Source organism: Natator depressus, chromosome 2, assembly GCF_965152275.1.
Source record: "Natator depressus isolate rNatDep1 chromosome 2, rNatDep2.hap1, whole genome shotgun sequence".
Taxonomy (NCBI): Eukaryota; Metazoa; Chordata; order Testudines; family Cheloniidae; genus Natator; species Natator depressus.
Genome location: NC_134235.1, coordinates 42126440 through 42147911, shown reverse-complemented (window position 1 = coordinate 42147911; position 21472 = coordinate 42126440). Strand labels below are relative to the sequence as shown.

At 41.3% G+C, this 21472-nt stretch overlaps 1 protein-coding gene across 1 annotated transcript in view; it reads left to right on the top strand.

Annotated features, from left to right (window-relative positions):
- Positions 1–10227: 10227 nt before the first annotated feature.
- Positions 10228–21472, top strand: part of DPY19L4 (dpy-19 like 4) — a 48737-nt gene continuing 37492 nt past the window's right edge. The window contains exons 1-5 of the mRNA XM_074944085.1: positions 10228–10472; positions 14254–14361; positions 16240–16364; positions 17976–18066; positions 19123–19244. Coding sequence (XP_074800186.1) covers positions 10463–10472; positions 14254–14361; positions 16240–16364; positions 17976–18066; positions 19123–19244 — 456 coding nt within the window. The 5' untranslated portion in view covers positions 10228–10462. The remainder of the gene's footprint in view (positions 10473–14253; positions 14362–16239; positions 16365–17975; positions 18067–19122; positions 19245–21472) is intronic.

Below are 21472 nucleotides of genomic sequence, written 5' to 3'. Positions count from 1 at the left end.
CTAGGATCTCTAGGAAGCTTTCATGGAGATACTCTGTGATCCTTTGCAGAAGGTTTCTGGGAAAGGCTGCCTTATTTTGTCCACCACGGTAGCACACTTTCCTGCACCACTCCAGTATTAACTCTGCTGGTTTACGAAAAAAGGCATGAAAAAGGCTTGGTTTGTTTGCCATTGATTTCAGGGCAGGAGGAAGGGAGGTATCCCATGAATCATGGGAGGCTAACACCATGTTCCCATAATCAACCGCGCCAATGTTTTGGTCCCATAAGGCATTGCAAGCCTAACCCAAAATTCCACTCAGCTACATGCACTGTGGGATAGCTACCCACAGTGTAGTGATCTGGGCATCGATGCAAGCCCTGCTAGTGAGGATGCACTCTGTCAACACGTTGAGCATAGTGTGGACACGCAAGATCAACTTGCTTAAATCGGAGGCTCAATATCGACTTACATGAAGTTGACTTAAATTTGTAGTGTAGACATGGCCTAAGACTTAACACATACACCTGGTTATCAGAAATATCAGCTCTACTGATCTCTGAACAAAACAGAGACTTTGAATTGAGTCTAACCAGCTCTGTCTTTAAACTCTGAAGAGGAAAGGGTCAAATGGTGTTTGGGACTGCTTAGACAGACCAAGTAGAAACAGCTGTTCCCACCCCGCTCTGTTCACTGGAATTTGGCATCCCTACCACCTGCTTAGCGAGTGAGGTTCAGTTTAGGATGATCCCCTCAATCAGGTCAGGCTAAGTACAGTTCTGCTGCGCTTTACTTATACAATGAGGATAATTATATTTCATTACTTCTGCACTCACTACTAAAATGATTTGTAACCCTACACCACCCAAATTTGATCCCTTTGGCAAAGCACTCCCTTTGCTGAATACCTAGGTAGAGTAGTTGTGTTTATACAGATATGGTCTGTTCCTGAAGTCTTTTTCCCCTAGCTCATCACTAGATGTCAGGGGAGAGCATTCAGACCCTGCTTACATCTGGAATGAAAATTGAGATAGCTAGGACACAGATGGAAGAAAGTATTGAACAACCGAACAAGACAGCTGCTGAATTGAAGTCCCCTGGAATAAGAGGCAACAGGGTAGACCAATGACAACACAGAAATGCACAACTGAAAGCTATCAACATGACAAGAGAAGAAGCTCAGGCTGCAGCAAGAAACCACCTAAGATTGGAAGTGAATGCTGTGTGTTTTGCATGGAATAAAGAAGCACATTAGTCAATTAAGTCAAAAGGGCTCATGATAATGGTGTACAAATATTTGATGGGTGAAAACACAAAGAACGGAGCGGGTGTATTTAAGGTGGTACAAAGTGGACCACTAGCAGCGATAGGCTCATGGGCAGCGGGTGAGCCCTCGCTTTGGAGAGGAGATGCTGGAGAGGTACCCTAGCCTGAAGGATTCAAGCCTACAGAGGAAAATGCTAGAAACACAGTCCCAAGTTCTGATCTTAGTTTCACTGGTGTAAATCTAGATCAGATCCATTCATGCCACTAATGCTAAACTGGATTTACATTGAAGAACTTGACATAATCTGACTCATGGGCTTCTTGTTCAAGGAAGTCAAAAAGACTGGAGTAATCAAAAGCATTAGAAGCTGCACTGGAATCAAGTAGGAGATGAGAAAAATAGGGTGGGAGAATCCTGAAGGTTGTATCTGGGCTGCAGAGGATTCTTCAAGAAGAAAAGTCCATTGCACTCTTTTCCAAAGAAAAGGGTGCTTTTCTATTCAATGTATAATTTATGCAAACTAATATTATTACATTGCGAAAGAAACATGTTCCTTAAACATCTCCTCATGTAGTTAGCAAAAGACCTTCTGTAACTAAATAAAAACATATATGTGCTATGGAAGACACAGCCTAATATATTCATTCTGAATTGTCAGACCTGCCAATTTTTTCCTGTTGTTACTATGCTGGTGATAAGATAGAAGAATAACACAGCACACCCTGGAAGCACAAGAATTTGGTACAATTTGTGGCTCTTTCATCCATTTTTAATTCTCTGTATTCTTACAGTTGTGTTTGGTATCTTCACTTTTGTTTTTAGATTGTTGTTCTCCCAAATTTTTGCTTTTTTAAATTATTTCAGACCCTTCCTCCTGCCCCTTCTCACCCCCACATATACTCACGTCTTGTCACAGACTTGCTGTGTTCTCCTTTGTTCTTTCTAGTTTCTTATTAAAAATGTTAGGCAATGTACAGAACAAATAGAAATACATGGTCCCTGCCACCAGGAGATGATATTACAGTCTAAGGTCTTCATCCCACAAACACTTATGCATGTGAGTAATTTTATACCTATGATTCATAGATTCTAAGGCCAGAAGGGACGGTTATGATGATCTAGTCTGACTTCCTGTATAGCACAGACCATAGAACTTCCCCAAAATAATTCCCAGAGCATCTCTTTTAGAAAAACATCCAATCTTGATTTTAAAATAGCCAGCAATGGAGAATCCACCATGACCTTTGGTAAATTCCAATGGTTAATTACTCTGACCGTTAAAAATTTACACCTTATTTCCAATCTGAATGTGTCTGTCTTAAACTTGTAGCCATTGGATCATGTTATACCTTTCTAGATTGAAGAGCCCATTATTAAATATAGTTCCCCAGTAGTTACTTATAGACAGTAATCAAGTCACCCCTTTACCTTCTTTTGTTAAGCTACTCACTTATGCATCTCACATGATTAGCACATTAGCTCTTTTGGCCAGAGTGTCACTCTGGGATCTCATGTTCAGCTGATTAGCCCGCCAAATCTGTTTCAGAGTCACTGCTTTCCAGGATAGAGTCCCCCATTCTGTAATGATGACCTACATTTTGTTCTTTGTTCCCAGATGTATACATTTAGCCATATTAAAATGCATATTGTTTGCTTGTTCCCAGTTTACAAGTGATCTAGATCATTCTGAATCAGTGGCCTGTCCCCTTCATTATTTACCACTCTGCCAATTTTTGTGTCATCTTCAAACTTTATCAGTGATGATTTTATGTTTTCTTCCAGGTCCTTGATAAAAATATTAAATATTGCAGGGGCAGGAACCAGTGCCTCTGGGACACACTCACTGGAAACAGACTGCTCAAAGATTATTCTCCATTTACAGTTACATTCTGAGACCTATCTGTTAGCCAGTTTTTAATCCATTTAATGTGTGCCATATTAATTTTATAGTCTAGTTTTAAAATCAAAATGTCATGCGGTACTAAGTCAAATGACTTAGAGAAGTCTAAGTATATTGCATCAACACTGTTACCTTTATCTGAAACTTGTAATCTCACCAAAAACAAAAAACAAATCAAGTTAGTTTGACAGGACTTATTTTCCATAAACTCATGATGATTTGCATTAATTACAGTGTCCTCCTTTAGTTCTTTATTAATCAAGTCCCATTTCAGCCGCTCCCGTATCTTGCTCAGGATCGATGTCAGGATGACAGCCGATAATTACCCAGGATATCCTGTTTACCCCTTTTAAAAATTGGCACAATATTACCTTTCTTCCAGTCTTCTGGAAATTCCCCAGTGCTCCAAGGCTTATTGAAAATCAGTGTTAATGGTCCAGTGAGCTCCTTAGCCAGCTCTTTTAAAACTCTTGAATGCAAGTTATCTGGACCTGCTGATTTTAAAATGTCTAACTTTACAGTCTTCTGTTTAACATCCTCCAGAGATACTAGTGGAATGGAAAGACTGTCATCATCACCATATGATGAGATTGATTCATCTGGTTTTTTTCCAAATACAGAACAATAATATTTACTGAATACCTTTCCCTTTTCTGCATTATTACTGATCATTTTACTATTTCCATCTGGTAATGGATCAATACCATTGTCAGGATTCTTTTTGTTCCTAATATATTTTTTAAAACTCCTTTTTATTGTCCTTAACTCTGCCAGCCATAGATGTCTTGTTGTGGCCTTTAGTTTCCCTTATCAATCTTATACAGTTCCTAACGTCTGATTTATATTCATTACTATCTACTTTTCCTTTCTTCCTTTTGTATATTATATTTTTATTTTTTTTACAGCTGCCTTCATTTCCCCTCTAAACCAGGTTGGTTTTTAACCAACATGGCCACCTTCCAGAGTTGTGGGATTGTGGCTTTTTAGTCATCTAGTAAAGTGTTCTTAAATGATTCTCAATTACATTCACATTTTTCTGATTAAATTCTTCCTCCCAGCTGATTTGGCTCACAATTGTTTTCAGCTTTGTGAAATTGACCCTATTAACACACCAAGAAATCAAGAATGTATGTTATTGCTGGGTGCGTATCTATGTGAGTGTGTGTATATACATGTATGTATATATACACACACACCAATAATATATAATATAAAAAACCACGTGTGTGTATGTGTGTCTTGTGTATTATGAGTAGTCCTATTGTGTTCAGTGAGACTATATACTGCATAAATTTACTCACATGCTTAAGTGTTCTCAGAAAATTGGAGCCTAACTTTAGAAGTGATGTGACAAGGCAAAGTAACAAAAAAGCAGGTATGGGGCAGGTTCAGGAAGGACAAGATTGCAGCATAAGATCATGCAGTTACTTGGGTTAGTTACATGCAAACTTTTATGAGTCAAAAGTATTTTAACAACTAATAATTATTGTTATTGACTGTCATTTATCCCAGAAAGTGCTTGTTTAAACATACAATAGAACAAAGTTAAAAGTGAAATAAAATATATCAAAAAACAATTACAGTAAAATATGCAGTGGATAATTTATGGACCATTAAAGACATAAGCAAAGCAAGTTTTTAACTATTCAATAAATAAAGAGCTGAAAAAGTACTTCAAACTTTATTAAAAATGTCCAGGAAACCTCTAAATCTCAGTTTATGCTCCACTAGAATACACAGATTAATTTCCTTTTTCCTTTTGGCTGCTGCTAGACAAGTAATCAAATTGGTTTTCCAGTAGTTGATCAGACATTGGCTTGCAGGAGAAAAATCAGTTCCCTCAACACAATTCCCGCAAACCTCTTCATATGACTTGTCAGACACCTTTCTTCCGAGTTTTATAAATAAATGTGTACGTCCTGCTGCTCCACTATGTCTGTGCTGTACTCAGATGTAGGGAGAGGGCTAGCTGCAGGCAGCTGCTTGGGGTTCCCTGATTCAGACCCATCTAGCCCCAACACAAAGTCAAGGCTGAATGTGGGCAGCCCAACCTTACATCATTGGGAACTGGACATAGCAGAGCTCTGCTCTGTCGCTCTGCCGTGCCCCACCCTGCCCTGATCTCAGACAACCCCCAACATACTCAAACATCATGAAACCAAATCATAATAGGTATTACCCAAGTGTCAGTTATTTTGTTCCAGTTTTCTTCTAACCTATTGTTTTGCAAATTACAATGTCTTAATAAGTATTTAGAAACTCAGAATATACACTTGTTTCAAAAGATGGTGGATCAAATCTTGCAGTGCACCCTCAGTCCTCATTCAGGCAAGACTCACTCAATGGGATGGCAGAATTCTGCCTAGACCATATGCAAAGGGAATGTTGTCTGCAATTCCGTAGTGTATCCATGGCTGCCTAACCGCACACACCATGGGGCCTGATCCAACGCCCATCAAAGACAATGGAAAGCCTCCAACTGATTTCACAGGACACTGGATCTCGCCCCCAAATCCCCAAGCCTTTCAATTTGAGATTATCTGATGGGGTTGCCTGACAAAACAGGGGACTGGACTCAATGACCTAGAAGGCCTCCTCCAAACCTATGCCCTATGTTCCGATGAGATAAAAGAATAACTAACTCTGTTAACTATAAGTAGCAGGCTTCTGTAGTCTCTGGAGTTAGTTACTATATGCATAGCAGACAGACACAGCAGCATATTACATACTCCCTCTGTTAGACAAACTCATGCTCAGCATCTGATGGGCCACAGGAGTTCAAGTCCCCTCTGAAGTAAAAACATATAACAGATCTAGGGTGTCTGTATGTATGTGGCCACAGCTGCATGACAAAACAGAACCTGGATAGGAACTACCATATTGTAATGAATCCATGGCTGCCTACCCCAGCTCATCATCAGGAATAGAACTTAGGACCTTCATCAACGAAAGTAACCCTTACTTTTTCTCATCTTAATATTATCCATGGAATGGTGAAAATGACCACTATGCTCTTCTACAGTACTTGTAGAATGACAAGCTCTTGAATGGAAGACCTTATAACTGAATTAATACACAATACAGGAGATAATGGTGCAAATGCACGAAGACATAGAAACACCATTGGTGGGGATCAGGGCTGGATTAACCACTAGCCATAGTAGGCCCATGCATATGACTCCTGTGATGGTTCTTGGGGTACCCAAGCCTGTGAGTCAACTTGTTATCCCACCTCGAGCAAAAGAGTCTTTTTTTGTGCTAGCTAGGTGTCAGTGTAACCCACACACCACCTGGGTGTGATGTTCTGTCCCATCTGGTGGCATCGAGACCACTCAGAATGAGAGATAAAATGAGTCTGTTCTACAGCCTTAACTAACAGGCAGTTGGTTTTTAGCTCCTGCGGTAGAGGCTCATTCGCTAAACTCTAGAAGTTCCAGGTTCAATCCCGCCTGCCGACGACTGGGATCTGTCAGCGTTACATCAGCTTCCTGGCACCATCAGTCTTTCAAGCACTCTCCTCTGGGCCCTAATTTTGCCTTGCAGGTTAACAATAGATGCACCCCAATATCCAAGCTACCTTAAATCACTCCCCTGTGATAGCCAGTCCTTGACACTGGCTACTCACAGAAATTCCAGTGCAGTGCACCCCTGTTTACAGTTTTACTTTAAACCACTGCTCCTATAAACCACATGGCACTTATGAGCACTTATGATAAAACAAAATAAGGTTTATTTAAATAAGACTAAAGATATAACTAGAAATAAGAGAGTGGTGGAAACAAGTGGTAATAATACAAAGCAAAATCATAAAATGTGATCCTGGGTCTACACTTATCAATAGTTACCTTCCCTATCTAATAAAGTAGATTTTCCACACAAGTTCAGTCTCTATTGCAGAGCTGGCTGGTTTCTCAATAACCAGGATACAAAATGTTAATGAAAGTACCCTTGCTTCCCAAGGTATTTCATCAGAGAAGGAATACACTCTGCTATAAGTCTTTTGTTTCTATTCATGACCCTGGAACAGCTCTCTCTGTCGTAATGTTTCTTTTTCACCTTTAAGAGGTTTTGATTGTTTGATAGTGCCTCTGATGGTTTGCCATTGATAGTTTTGGGAGGGAGCAAGGCTGATCAACTAAGCCTTGCCTTACCTTGCCAGCTAATTAGGGAAGGGTGACAACTCCTTCTTGCTTAGATGAGTCATTCTCAAGGCACATTACCCCTTGGCGATTAATTTCTACCCCAGGTCCATCAAGTACACTTTCACTATAAATACATTGCTCTTTAATATTACCCATACATACATCTCACAATGGTTATAAGTCTGGAGAAATTACAAGCTTTCTGAAGACATCACATGATATCCCTTATGAATAATTACCCTTCAAGAAAAGTGTTTGGTGTAATGAGTTTGTCAGTCTGAAGTAAGAGCTGTTCCCAAAATATCGGGGACCTTTTGTCATGGGGTCTCTGTGATACAGCTCTGAAGTCATGTGAAGACATTACAGTGACATCATCATATACAGCCTGTAGCATAAGGCTGTATACTCCCGTGGAGCAAAAAGGCCTACAAAGAAAGCTATGATCTCAGTCCCATGGAATAGAGACCACTAAGGAGAATACCACTCCCACACTCCCTGGGACAGAAAGCTCTGTGTTGAAGGCTCTTATGCCACTTTAGCAGAGCCCTCAGGGATGGCCAGTTACTAGCATCTACAGTACCCATAGAGGACCCTCTGCCGTTTTGACAGGAGGCAACTCCCCATAAGGGTGCCTATGCCACAACCACCCAAAGCAAAATGTATGGCTGTCCGTCATATCCAACAATGCCATCACAGCATCTGTGTGTTTTCTTTTGGTGGTATAGTCTACCCTGTGAGGAGCAATGTCATGAGCAGATGTTGCATAGGAATGCATAGGCTCCCACTGAAGACTTGCAATGATACAAGGCCCTTTTTTCAATCAGTTTTGCACATCTGCCTTTCTCACCGTGTTGCAACCTTTATTGATAGCTGCTCTCCATTCAGGTCTGTCCTTGGAGGTTATGAATGTTTATGCCACATGAATTGAGATTCTGCTTAAGGATGTCTTTGAAGCATTTATGTTGACCACCCTTCCTGGATTTTCTGAGTCTCAGTTCACCATAGAGGACCTTTGCCAGGAGTCTTTCCTCACCCGTTCTGATAACATGACCTGGCCATCTAAGCTGAGCTTTGATAATCATTACCCAGTTGCTGGTTGTAGCAAAGAGTAGCCATAGCAGAGGCAGGGCCCTAAGGCCCTTGTCTTGGATGTGGAAACAGCCTGGATTGCCTTGATCCGTATCTTCATGATAGAACAGGATTTGAAGAATGATGCCCTTCACCCAACTTAGAAGAGCCTGTGCTTTCTGTATGCCTATGGGACATACGAAGTCAGGGCTGCGCTAAGTGCAGAGGAGGCAACACTGACAGTTGTGACAATGCAGCCCTGGTTTTTAGCCTTGTTTATTGTGGAATTGCCATCTCAGGGAAGGGGATATTGAAACTGCTTTCTAGTTACAATGTTGTCAAGGCTTGTGATTTTTATTACAAGTCACATGATATTTGGTGTTTTCTTGAAGCCCCAGCTCCTGAAGTTATGTGAATGTATGAGAATCTCTCCTTCTGCTTTGTTTTTAAAGTACATTTCTAGTCCTGGTGTTGCCGAGAATAGCTTGAAAACACAACCCAAGTACATCCTAAAGATGCAGAACCTAGGATGCAAATAAAAAGAAACCCAGTGTATATATCTGGAAAAAACCACATATGATTTTAAGCCATGGTGATATCTGAGAGCTTGTGGCTTGTTCACTCAGCACCCCATTGGCTTTGCCCCTCTGGGCGTGTGGGTGAGTCTCAGAGCTTTAGGCAGGACAGACTAGTGGAAAATGAAGTTGCACCCATGGGAGTGGAAACTGTGTGAGCTAGTTTGACAGAGCCAGAAGAGTACCAGAAGTCACCTACTACAGGACAGGCCCAACAAAGAAAATAACAGAACGCCACTAGCCATCACCTTCAGCCCCCAACTAAAACCTCTCCAACGCATCATCAAGGATCTACAACCTATCCTGAAGGACGACCCATCACTCTCACAGATCTTGGGAGACAGGCCAGTCCTTGCTTACAGACAGCCCCTCAACCTGAAGCAAATACTCACCAGCAACCACACAACAGAACCACTAACCCAGGAACCTATCCTTGCAACAAAGCCCGTTGCCAATTGTGTCCACATATCTATTCAGGGGACACCATCATCGGGTCTAATCACATCAGCCACACTATCAGAGGCTTGTTCACCTGCACATCCACCAATGTGATATAAGCCATCATGTGGCAGCAATGCCCCTCTGCCATGTACATTGGTCAAACTGGACAGTCTCTACGTAAAAGAATAAATGGACACAAATCAGACGTCAAGAATTATAACATTCAAAAACCAGTCGGAGAACACTTCAATCTCTTTGGTCACTCGATTACAGACCTAAAAGTTGCAATTCTTCAACAAAAAAAACTTCAAGAACAGACTCCAACGAGAGACTGCTGAATTGGAATTAATTTGCAAACTGGATACAATTAACTTAGGCTTGAATAGAGACTGGGAGTGGATGTGTCATTACACAAAGTAAAACTATTTCCCCATGTTTATTCCACCCCCCCATGGTTCCTCAGACGTTCTTGGCAACTGCTGGAAATGGCCCACCTTGATTATCACTGTGAAAGGTCTCCCCCTCCCCCCCTGCTGGTAATATCTCACCTTAAGTGATCTCTCTCTTGTTACAGTGTGTATGGTAACACCCACTGTTTTCATGTTCTCTATGTATATAAATCTCCCCACTGTAATTTCCACTGAATGCATCCCATGAAGTGAGCTGTAGCTCACGAAAGCTTATGCTCAAATAAATTGGTTAGTCTCTAAGGTGCCACAAGTACTCCTTTTCTTTTTGCAAATACAGACGAACAAGGCTGCTACTCTGAAACCTGTGTGAGCATCACTATGTTCCTGCCCCGCCCCCATCATACCGGAAGTGATTTGAGACCCAAATTGCCTCGGTACTTGCGCTTGTGTGCTCCGGTCACCTCCCCGCTCCCTCAGACTAGGGTTCCCCGTGAGGCGGGGGCGACACCGGGAGCAGCAGGAAGGGAGGAGCGGCCGCCGCTGCATGTGTGTTTGAGCCGATTCGCTCCCGGGACCACAGGGAGGAGAGGCCGCGGGGACCGCGGACCAGACGCCCTCGCCCTGGAGAGGGCGGCGGGAGGAGCAGGCGGGAGTCCCTGCGGCTCGGCCGGAGGCTGGCGATGGAGGAAGGTGAGAGGCTTCATGGCGTGTGCCCCCGTATCATCCTCCCCCGGGGCGCTAGGCCGGCCACGGCTGTGGGGCCGGGGGGAGGCGCGCCGGGCCTGGGCTGGGGCGGGGGGAATTGGTGCCAGTGATAACGGGGGTTGCTCGTGCGCCGCCCCTGCTTGACGCGGCCGTGAAGTTCCCGGAGCGAGTCCGTTCCGGGGCGGGGGCGGCCTGCGCTCGCTGGGGTGAGGGGTTCCGCGAGCCGTTGGAGGGGCGGGTGGGGTTGCCCCGGTGATGTCGGTCACAGGTGATTGTGGAAACGGCAGCGGAGCCGGTCGTGTCGCGTTCGATGGCAGGAGCAGGGTGTGAACGGGCGCCCCGGGTTGCTACTCCGGGCTCGTCTTCGTGTGTCTTCAAACATACACGTTTAACTAAATATCACAAGGCTTTTAAGTGGCTCCATGAGCCTGCACCCTTGTTTCGTTTTGCACCGATTGGAGGCTCTCCTCGTCACCCTGTGTTGTGTGAAGACAAAGCTAAACTTCGCGTTCGTCAAAGTTTGTTGCCTGCAGACCACTTGTTGCTTTACTAATTGCTAATCTGGGCAGCTGTTTTCACTCCTGTGTACTCTGCAGTGGCTTCCCGATCACAAATCTACCTACTCCATGCTATTTTCCTTTTACTCTAAACCACACTAGATGAAACAATGGTAATGCTTACAATTATTGGATTTCTACAAGTTCTGTAAATGGGAAATTTCTATAATTGCAAATACTGATTTTATGGGAAAAAAAACCTGTGGCACTTTTGGAGCCAGAGAACAATGATACCATATCCAGATGTTCCTAAATTGGGATGAGTTTTATGTTAGAAACATGGGACTATTCTTGTCAGGATGCTGCCATTTTAAAAACAAAATAAATTTACTACTGTAGTTGAAGGATTACTGTACTTGAAAGACTAGAGAGAGAAATATTTTTTTCAATTTATTTTGTGTTTTGAAATCACTCTGTGTATGGTCCGTTTTCCCTTGTTGCTTATGTAGGTATAACCCTTCTTCTCACCCCCAAAAATAAAAGAACCGGAAAAATCTTGTAAAATCACAGAAGTTGGTAGGGAGTTTTAAGCGTTGTGCTGGCTCCTGAAACTACTGTTGAAATCTAGTCAGTTTCATAACATGAGTTAAGTTGACATTGTCCTCTTGTAAGTTATTTTAGCTTCTACAGAAACACTTCATCGTCCCAATCCTGCAACTGGACCTGGATGGGTGAACCCGTAAAATCTATGGCCCTCCAAGTGAACACGAGCGTCCAACACAGAGATCTAATTGCATATAATTTCATAGTTTTTAGGATAAACCAGAAAACCTTGATGATTACTGTCTGCTGGTCGTTGCTGTTGCATGAAAGTATCCAAAAATGCATTGTTCTGGTACGTGGTGCTGAATATCCAGAACTTTTTATACAGTTGTCAAATCTGTAATCTCAGCATTGCACATGTAAAAGGATCAAATAATTCTGAACTATAAATGAATTTAACCCAACATCATTTTATAAACAATTAAAGTGAAGCCTTCCTGATATTCCTGTGCAGAAAATAAGTTGAACAGAGGAGGTCTTTCAGTAAAAGTTGAAGACAATTGTACTGGGAACCTTGGAACACTATGAAGTGGTCATTTAAGATGAGAAGTTGCTGGAGATGAAGGAACTAGAGCAGGGGTTCTCAAACTGGGGGTCGGGACCTCTCGGGGGTCATGAGGTTATGTGGGGGGTAGTGAGCTGTCAGTCTCCACCCCAAACCCTGCTTTGCCTACAGCATTTATAATGGTGTAAAATATATAAAAAAGTATTTTTAATTTATAAGGGGGCTCGCACTTAGAGGCTTGCTATGTGAAAGGGGTCACCAGTACAAAAGTTTGAGAATCTCTAAACTAGAGGCTGTGTCATAAAATCAAAATCCTAGACTTATTTTTAGTTGTCACCTTGCTTGACTTTCATTTCACTTAATTAAAAGGATTTACAGAAGTGGAAACAACATTTCTTTCTTGTTTAAGGGAACTGCAAATCAAACAGAAATAGCATACTTGTATATTTTGTTTATTGATTTTGGTAGCTGTTGAGCAATCCAAAGAACCAATGTCCAGATCATTTTGTGGACTGATCTGTATTTATATCAGAAATGGAAGTTTTAAGTTATTTCTTTGGGGATTTTTCTGTGATTATTGATAAATTCAGAGTTTACTGCAAGCATCTGTTATAATTAAAATTTTGTTTGTTTGTTTGCCAAAAATATATATGTAGGCACTAACTACAGTGGTAGCCTACTGATATTGATTTGGTAATAGCTAGTATGACAGAGTAAGGCATCTAAGCTTTCCTGCTAAAATGCACACAAAATATCATTAAACACTTACATGTAGATTTTACTTTTTCATATTGTATAAACATAAATTATGTGTCTGTTCTAATGCACTGAGTTTTTAACATTACTGTCTAACTTTTTTTAATCTCTTTAGAGCAAGGTGGGAACTAACTCCATCTACATTTATTTGGATTTTTATACCATGCTACCATCATCAAATTTAAGCGCGCTAGAGATTTCTTTTGTCAATCATATTCCCAAACCTGCTCCCATTGAAGTAGATGGAAAATTTGCATTGAGTACAAAAAAGTCTTGTCAGATTATAGATAGATTGTGTGTGGTTAGGGATAATCTATATATTTTACTGAAAATATATTTTAAAACATTGTGTTTTTAAACCATATTTCCTAATAGGCCAGACACCAGTTTGAACCATCTATTTGTATGTTATATCCTTTTCCTGTACTTTTAGGTCTAATGACTGGAAACTGAAGCTAGACAAACTTAAACTGTAAATAAGTGCAATTTTTTAGCAGTGAAAATAATTAACAGTTGTAAAGGTTTACCATAGGATGTAAAGATTGTTGTCTTTAAATTAAGATTGGATGGCTTTTTAGAAGAGATGCTCTAATTGAGCCCCCAGTTACTGGATGAAATTCTGTGGCCTATCTTATGTAGTAGGTCAGACTGGATTCATAAAAATGTTCCCTTGTGGTCTTAATATCTATGAATTAGCCTCTTTGCCCTTTATATTGTAAAATCAGGGTGGGGGCTAAGACTTTATTTTTGGAAAACATTATGGATTCTACAGAAAATAATAATAATGAGAGCAGAAACAGGCCTATAATCTTACTATGTGCCTTCATTAAATGACTGGCTTTTCTGACTATATGAATTCTTGGTTAAATTAGCATGTATGGGTTTAATCTGAGTAGATTTGGAAGTTAAAAAGGTCATCACTATTCATCTTTATCTTTTAAAATCTTAACTAAATAAAAGTAGCAGTAACAGGCAGTTCTTTTAAAAAAGCAATGTGGGCCTGATGCTGATCTAACTTACACTAATGTAAATCACAAGTCAATGAAGTTACACCAGTGTAAAAGCAGTGTGAGAACAGAATCATGTCTATATCCATTAATTTAGACAACCCGTTTTCTTCATTATATGCCAAAGTAACTCTGAAATAAAATAACAAACTTTCAGTGCGGGATATCACAATCCCCAAAGCAAACTTTAATGAATTCTCGAAAGGATCTCATGATGGATCTCTTGTATGTTAGTTATATATTCAATATAAAGGTAGAAAGTTGATTTAACACATTTTTGTTCAATGGGACTTTTATTGAATATACTATATATGAGGTTGCGTCAGTAACAATAACTGCTGCGTAGATTTCTTAGAAATGATACTATATATTGCAATAACTTCTGGGACTATCTTAAGGGGCAGAAGACCTGCGACAAAGAAAGAAGCAAAATTGCACAGAAACTGACAAAATGGCTCCAGATGAGAGGAACAAAGAAAACCCAAACCTGGGAAGATCGCCAAAATGTAAGCTGCAGCATTTTCTGTTAACTTCTCATTTTTTATTGTTCTTATTAAACTATGTAAATTGTATGGAATTATGTTCCTAGTACAATAATTATAGAATAATTATTTTGAATGAGATTCTTTGGATGATTAAAAAAATACACACATGCCCTACAATCTACTTGTGGTGAAACTTTGTATATCATGAAGTAAAATGATAGTGCTTGATCGTTTCAATTTTTTGCAATGTGCAAATTGCATTTCTTATTATAGAAAATCTCTGCTTAAAGTTGCACTTTTTTGCCTGTTTAAAAACAAAACACTTCATTAAATTTACGTGTGTGTGTGTGTGTATTTGTACACACATCCTTTAATGGAGTCTGGAATTTTCTAGTACAGAGGTAGGCAAACTATGGTCTGCGGGCCACATCTGGCCCACAGGACTGTCCTGCCCGGCCCCTGAGCTCCCAGCTGCGGAGGCGATACCCCCGGCCCCTCCACCGCTGTCCTCCCTCCCTTGCAGCTACTCTGCTGCGCAGCTTGCGCCTGCCCACCTCCCAGGCTTTCCAATAAGCCTGTCCTGCCGCTTTGAGTGGCATGGTAAGGGGGCAGGGGGAAGGGGAGGTTGGATAAGGGGCGAGAGGTCAGGGGACAGGGGGTGGTTGGATGGGGCAGAGGTTCGGGGGGGGCGGCAGTCAGAAGAAAGGGGGTTGGATAGGGGGTGGGGTCCTGGGGGGTCCCGGGAGGGGGGGACAGGGAATGGGGGAGTTGGATAGGGGGTGGGGTCCTGGGAGGGCAGTTAGGGACAGGGGTCCTGGGAGGGGGCTCTCAGGGGACAAGGAGTGTGGTGGGGGTGGGGGTTGGATGGGTCAGGGGGGCCTGTCAGGGGGCAGTTAGGGGACAGGGAGTAGAGGGGGTTGGATAGGGGGTGGGGTCCCGGGGGGCAGTTAGGGGTGGGGGGGGTCCCCAAAGGGGGCGGTCAGGGGACAAGGAGTAGGGGGGGTTGGATGGGTCGGGGGTTCTGAAGGGGGCGGGGAGTGGGAGGGGGTGGATAGGGGGCAGGGGCCAGGCTGTTTGGGGAAGCACAGCCTAGCCTTCCCTACCCGGCCCTCCATACTGTTTCGCACCCCCAGTGTAGCCCTCTGGCCAAAAAGTTTGCCCACCACTGTTCTAGTAGCTTATAAATTAGGATGGTTGAATTGATAATTCTGCAGCAGGAATAGAAGAACTAAAATAGTTCTAGATTTTTAAGAAATGGAACAACTACAAGCTTTTGTTGTTTTATGTATGGGCAGTTCAATAAGTTTGTTACAGACCCTCAAACATTTTGAATACAAAATAGAGGGAGCTAGAGTTGAAATGGGTGCTGATTGAATTAAAGAAATCTGTAAATTCCATGGTAGCTCTGCCCTATCACTCATGATGAAGAAAAAGGAAACAGTTATGTTAAAGTATTGGTGGCAATTTTCTTGAGAGCTAATGAATGTTACCTTCTGTTGCCTGTATACATCTATTACTGTGTGTGTAATAAAATCCAAAGTTCAGTCTGGTTTTCTCTAGGATGTATTTCCTTCACTAGATTGTTTCAGAAATCATGATCGTTAATATGGGGGTAAATTTTCAGCATGATGTGTAGGTATTTATCTATGAAATCCCCATTCAACATTAGTGAAGACTGAGGGATAAAACTCCCTTTCAAGGAATGCAGCTCTGCTATATGGTTTCTTCATGTGTCTGCGATGAAATATTAGGTTAATTTTAAGGGCCTTAACTTGCTGAGTTGTAAGTAAACTAGTCATGTGAACTTAAAAAAAAAAAAAAAAAGAAAGAAAAGTTGGCACATTAACAAAAGTACTATATTTCTCTGGAGTATTTTCGCTTTTTAATATTCTTTTACAGATGTCTTATTTCAACGTTTTGCAAAGCTTTTCTTTGGCTGTGTCGCAGCTATCACTAGTGGGATGATGTATGCTGTGTACCTCTCAACATACCATGAACGGAAATTCTGGTTTTCCAGCAGGCAGGTAAAAAAGTAGAATAGTTCTGAAATAATGTTGTGTTGTATTTTTAATTCTCCCCATTAATCAGGATGTCAGGTTCAAACTTCTTGTTCCTGCTTTCAAATCCCTAAATCATGTAGCCTTTGCTTACATCTGTGACAAGGTCTCCTTTGTATCCTTTCTGCCAATAATGCCAGTCTTAATTTCCCTCGTCTCCTCTAACATATGTCTTCATGCCATTTTCTGACCTGCTCTTTATGGTTCGAACACCCTCAGCTCATTCATATCACTCCTGAAAACTGACTTCTGCAGCAGTGCCTACAGTATGCACTATTTAAAAAAAAAAAAAAAAATCCTAAAATGGAGCCACCCACATGTACATATGCCTAAACTGAGTAACCACATAATGGTGTATGTCTGTCCTTCCCTCATCCCATTCTAGTGGATGCTGTATTCTCACTCATTTAGATTGCAAACTCTCTGAGAAGAGACCTGTCTTATCTGCTGCTAGACATTAGAAACTTCTTGGGTTCTAATTCCAGAGCTGTCCCCCAGCTCACCGTGTCTTGAGCATATTATTCATGTGTTCCTGTTTTCCCATATGTAAAATGGAGATAATGCTTTTTTTACAGGCATTTTGGATTCATCAGTAGTTAATATTTACAAAGCACTATACTAATGAGAAGAGCTGTTATGCCTTGTGTATATATTTTAGTATGTAATCATCTAAACAAGCTTTGCTGGTTTCCATCTTGTGTTCTTGTTTTGACAACATCAATACACTAACTAGGTTTTATACTTCTTGTCTTGTTGAGAAAACACTCTTTATGGCCAAAACAACCTAGAAGTTTTAAGAGGTGAGTTATACCCATATGATGCCTTTTACCTGCGTGATGTTGGCAAAAGGTGCTATACTATATAAGATGTAATAGACCTACAAATATTTGGAAACCATCATGTTGATTTTTAAGCTGTCCCTACAAAGCATTGTACTGACAGCCGGTTGCAACCTCTATATTTAGGTTGCTTAAGGCTTTCTATTATAAGATTCTTGTGACCTCTTTTTTGAGATACTTTAACACCTATGTTGTTTGGAGCAAGTCTCTAAAATTTTGCTTGAGGAAAGCCCCTGGGTTAGAGAAGTGTCCTTTCTTTATCCTGTGAAATTCTGTTCAGGTTTTGCTGAGATCCAAACTGAAAATCACCATTTCTCTTGTGTCACTTGCATTGCTCAGAAAATTTTTGGCAGCATTTCAAAATAATATCTGAATATGAACATTCTAAAACTAGGCCCATGTCACCAAAGTAGCAACAGTGGGCACTGCACTGGGAATTCCTGAGAGCTGCTAGGGTAGCTGTAGTGGTGGGAGGACAGAGCCTGGCCGAGCTTAGTCTGACTGATTTACCATGTGGTTTTAGGCACGTTGCTTTGGTTCTCAGTGTCAGTTTCAGGATCTGTACATTATAGGTAACAATACATATATGACTGGGGTGCAGTGAAGATTAATGTTTTGAAGATGTGGATTCATATCCATATGCTGTATTACAAAACTAGCCTGTCTGAAAATATGTGGTCTTTTAGAAGAAGAAATTATAGGAGATAAATATATATTTAATTATTTTATTTTCTTCTAGGAACTTGAACGAGAAATTACATTTCAGGGTGACAGTGCCATTTATTACTCATTTTATAAAGAACTGCTAAAGGCTCCTTCCTTTGAAAGAGGTATGACAAACGTTGATTCGAGTCCCTTCTACATAGGTTTTTATACCGTGCTCATCACCAGAATATCTGAGTTCCTTCCAGTAGTACATTAAGTAACATAACAATACATGTGTCATGTGTTGTTTGTTTTCTCATCCTCTTCCAAAAGGGAGATGCATGTGCAGTGGAGAATCTTGCTTTAGGAGTGTTGTTGTCGGAGGAGCGTAGTTGTTGACCATGTTCTTTGTTCTGTAACTTTAAACAATCTTTTAGATTAGGTTACATTTATTTATTAACCTTGAAAAGTCCTTTTTCCCCTTTGAGACACTCAAGCACTCTAGTAGACTAAGAAATTTGGTTATAGACTCCTATATAGGTATAAGGGTCAGAATCATTAAGAATCTCATGCTGACTGAACACTTTGAGATCTTTGCCACAAAATAAACTCTTATCTACCCTATGGATTCCTTTGAGCCACCTTAGTTCGTTAATGGTGTTAACTGAAATGAATCTTCATCTGACACTGAACTGTATGTATATAAATTCTGATTCCCATTTGTGAAGTAGCTGCCCTGTCTTCTGGAATTTATGCATGCATGGTTGTTAATAAATATACATGCCGTTTTTTTGTTAAAGATGTGGATGATCTTTAATTTCTCAGTGGTTTTTCCCTTTCTGATTTTCATGTTAACCTCAAAATGTGATTAAGAAAGTATACACCAAATTCCATTGTTTGGGAAGGATAAATTGCATCAAGTGAACAGTTTAAAAAATCATGCTGTATACTAGGAACTGAATAGACTATTTAAGCTTTAGGCAATGAACTTGGACTCTAAATTTAAAGGGTAGCTCAACGGATGTTTATAAAGGGAAATGACTTAATGCTGACTTCCTCAAAATAATCAGGGTGAGGTTGCATCTAGCACCATCCTTTCTTCTTCCTTTTAAATTAGGTGTGGATGTATCAGTCAGTAGTCTTAATAGTCTGATCTACTGCTATCCTGCTTTTACACCACTATTACTGTCATTCCTACAAGCAGTATAAGGGATTTTAGAAAAAATCTTTTCTGCCCTCAGGTGTTTATGAGCTGACACACAACAATAAAACTGTATCGCTGAGGACTATAAATGCAGTGCAGCAAATGACATTGTATCCAGAGTTGATTGCCAGTGTTTTATATCAAGCATCTGGTAGCGAAGTATGTGTATCTCTTCTGCTTTGCTTTTATATTTACAATATAATATGTGTATGAAGTTTTGTTTGCTATGTGTGTTGAAAGGATGTGGTCTGAGCATAACACTGGGATCCAGGGTCTCTTGAGCTCTAATCCAGCCTCTGACACACTCTCTGGGCTTGTCTATGCTAGACTTCTTTACTTAGGGCTTGGCTACACTTGCAAGTTAGAGTGCATTAAAGCACCCCCGGGTGCCCTAGCTCACTCCCCGTCCACACTGGCAAGGCACGTAGAGCACTCTGACTGCACGGCTAGAGCACTCCCGGTACTCCACCTCAGCAAGAAGATTAATGCTTGTTGCGTAGTGGCTGAAACGCCCAGGCGTCAGTGTGAACGAGGTGTTACATTACTGCGCTCTAATCAGCCTCCGGAAACGTCCCATAATCCCCTTAAGTCAAGTGGCCACTCTTGTCATTGTTTTGAACTTGCCTAGGAATGCGGATATGCCCTTTGAAAGCTCCATTTCTGACAGCTGGCTCTGAGACAAAGCAAGCCGTTATTGTGGAATGCTGTGTGTGTGTGTGTGTGTGAGAGAGAGAGAGAGAGAGAGAGAGAGAGAGAGGCGGGGAGGAGGGGGAGGTCTGCTGCTGTCTGAACTTACAAGACAGCATGCTGACATGCTTTCAGCCCCCCAAAAACCCACTCTCTCCCCCCACATACAGACAACATGCTTCCTGTCACACTCCACCCCACCCCCATTTGAAAAGCGTTGCAGTCAATTGCATGCTGGGATAGCTGCCCATAATGCACTGCTCCCAATGCCACTGCAAGTGCCGCAAACGTGGCCATGTCAGTGCGCTTGAAGCGGTCAGTGTGGACAGATTGCAGCACTTTCCCTACTGCGCTCTACGAAGGCTGGTTTAACTCAAAGTGCTCTACATCTGCAAGTGTAGCCATGCCCTTAGTGCTGTTTGTTCTTTACTTTTGTTGCCTGTTTCAAAAGTGTGGGCCTTTACATTTGTTAACCCCTTGAGTTAATTCACAGTCAATTTGTATGTCTACAGAAGTTTATTGTAGACATATCCCATGTGACCTTGGGCAAATCACAATTTAGTAAGTCAGGCTTACTTCACAAAGGGAGGATTAAATAATGTTTTGGAAAGGACTTTGAAATCTAAATCTACCCTACTGATTTAAATTGTTTCTGCAGTGAAAGCTAGAAGGCCCTGCACAGCCTAGCCAGCTTCTATTTTGAGCAGGTCTACACTTGAAAGTTTTATCATCATAACTGTTGGTTGGGGGGTGGGTTTTTTTCCATTCAGTAAAACATCTAATTTGATGCAGCTGTACTGGTTTAAAAGTGCCTTATACTAACATAGCTTATTTTGGTTCCCAAACTGGAACAAAGTATACTGGTATAAGCATTTTTATACTGATATAACTGCAGCCTGGCCTACAGTACAAATGTTTTGCCAGTATAGCTATACCAGACAAGCCCCCTAGTGTAGACACCGCTTATGCCAGCAGAAGGTGTTTTTCTGTTTGCACAGTAACATCACACCTCCCTGAACGTTTTGTGGACAGGAGCACTCTTCCGTCGACATTGCTGCATCTGCACTGGGGTTTTGCTGGCATAGCTATGTTGGCTAGGGGCTGTGGGTTTTTTCACACCCCTGACCAAAATAGCTATGTTGACAAAACTTTGTAGTGTAGACTTGGCCTCCCTCTATGCTTTTTTGGGGGCGGGCATGGGGAGAGGTTAATCAGTATAGGTAAAATGGCAAAATATTTACACTTGGACAAGTCCTTTTTCTCTTTCCACTCCCCTGCTCCTCCCTACTTTGTTCTGCCCAAGCTGCATGACTGTATACTGTCTTCCACTCTCTTGTCTCTTTTTTTCTATATGCTCCCTTGATCTTGGAATCTCATCTGTAACCTCATCTGCCATGCCTCCACTTTATCAAAGTTCCTCCTTTAAACTCCCTCTTTTCAAGAGGCCTATATACTTAACATCTTACTGCAGTAAGATGTTATCAAACCTGTTCAATGTGAAATCCTCACTATTAATACAAACCCAAAATCATAGCACCAACAAGATGTGTGCTAAACTCTACTGTTAATTCACTCTGTTTTATACACCTCCTCTCCCCCTGCTCTATCCCGGAGCATTTTATGTTGTATACTTAAAACATAAGCTCTTATGATAGGGAGCATATCTTATCTATCTGTAAAGTATCTAGCACCCTGTTAGC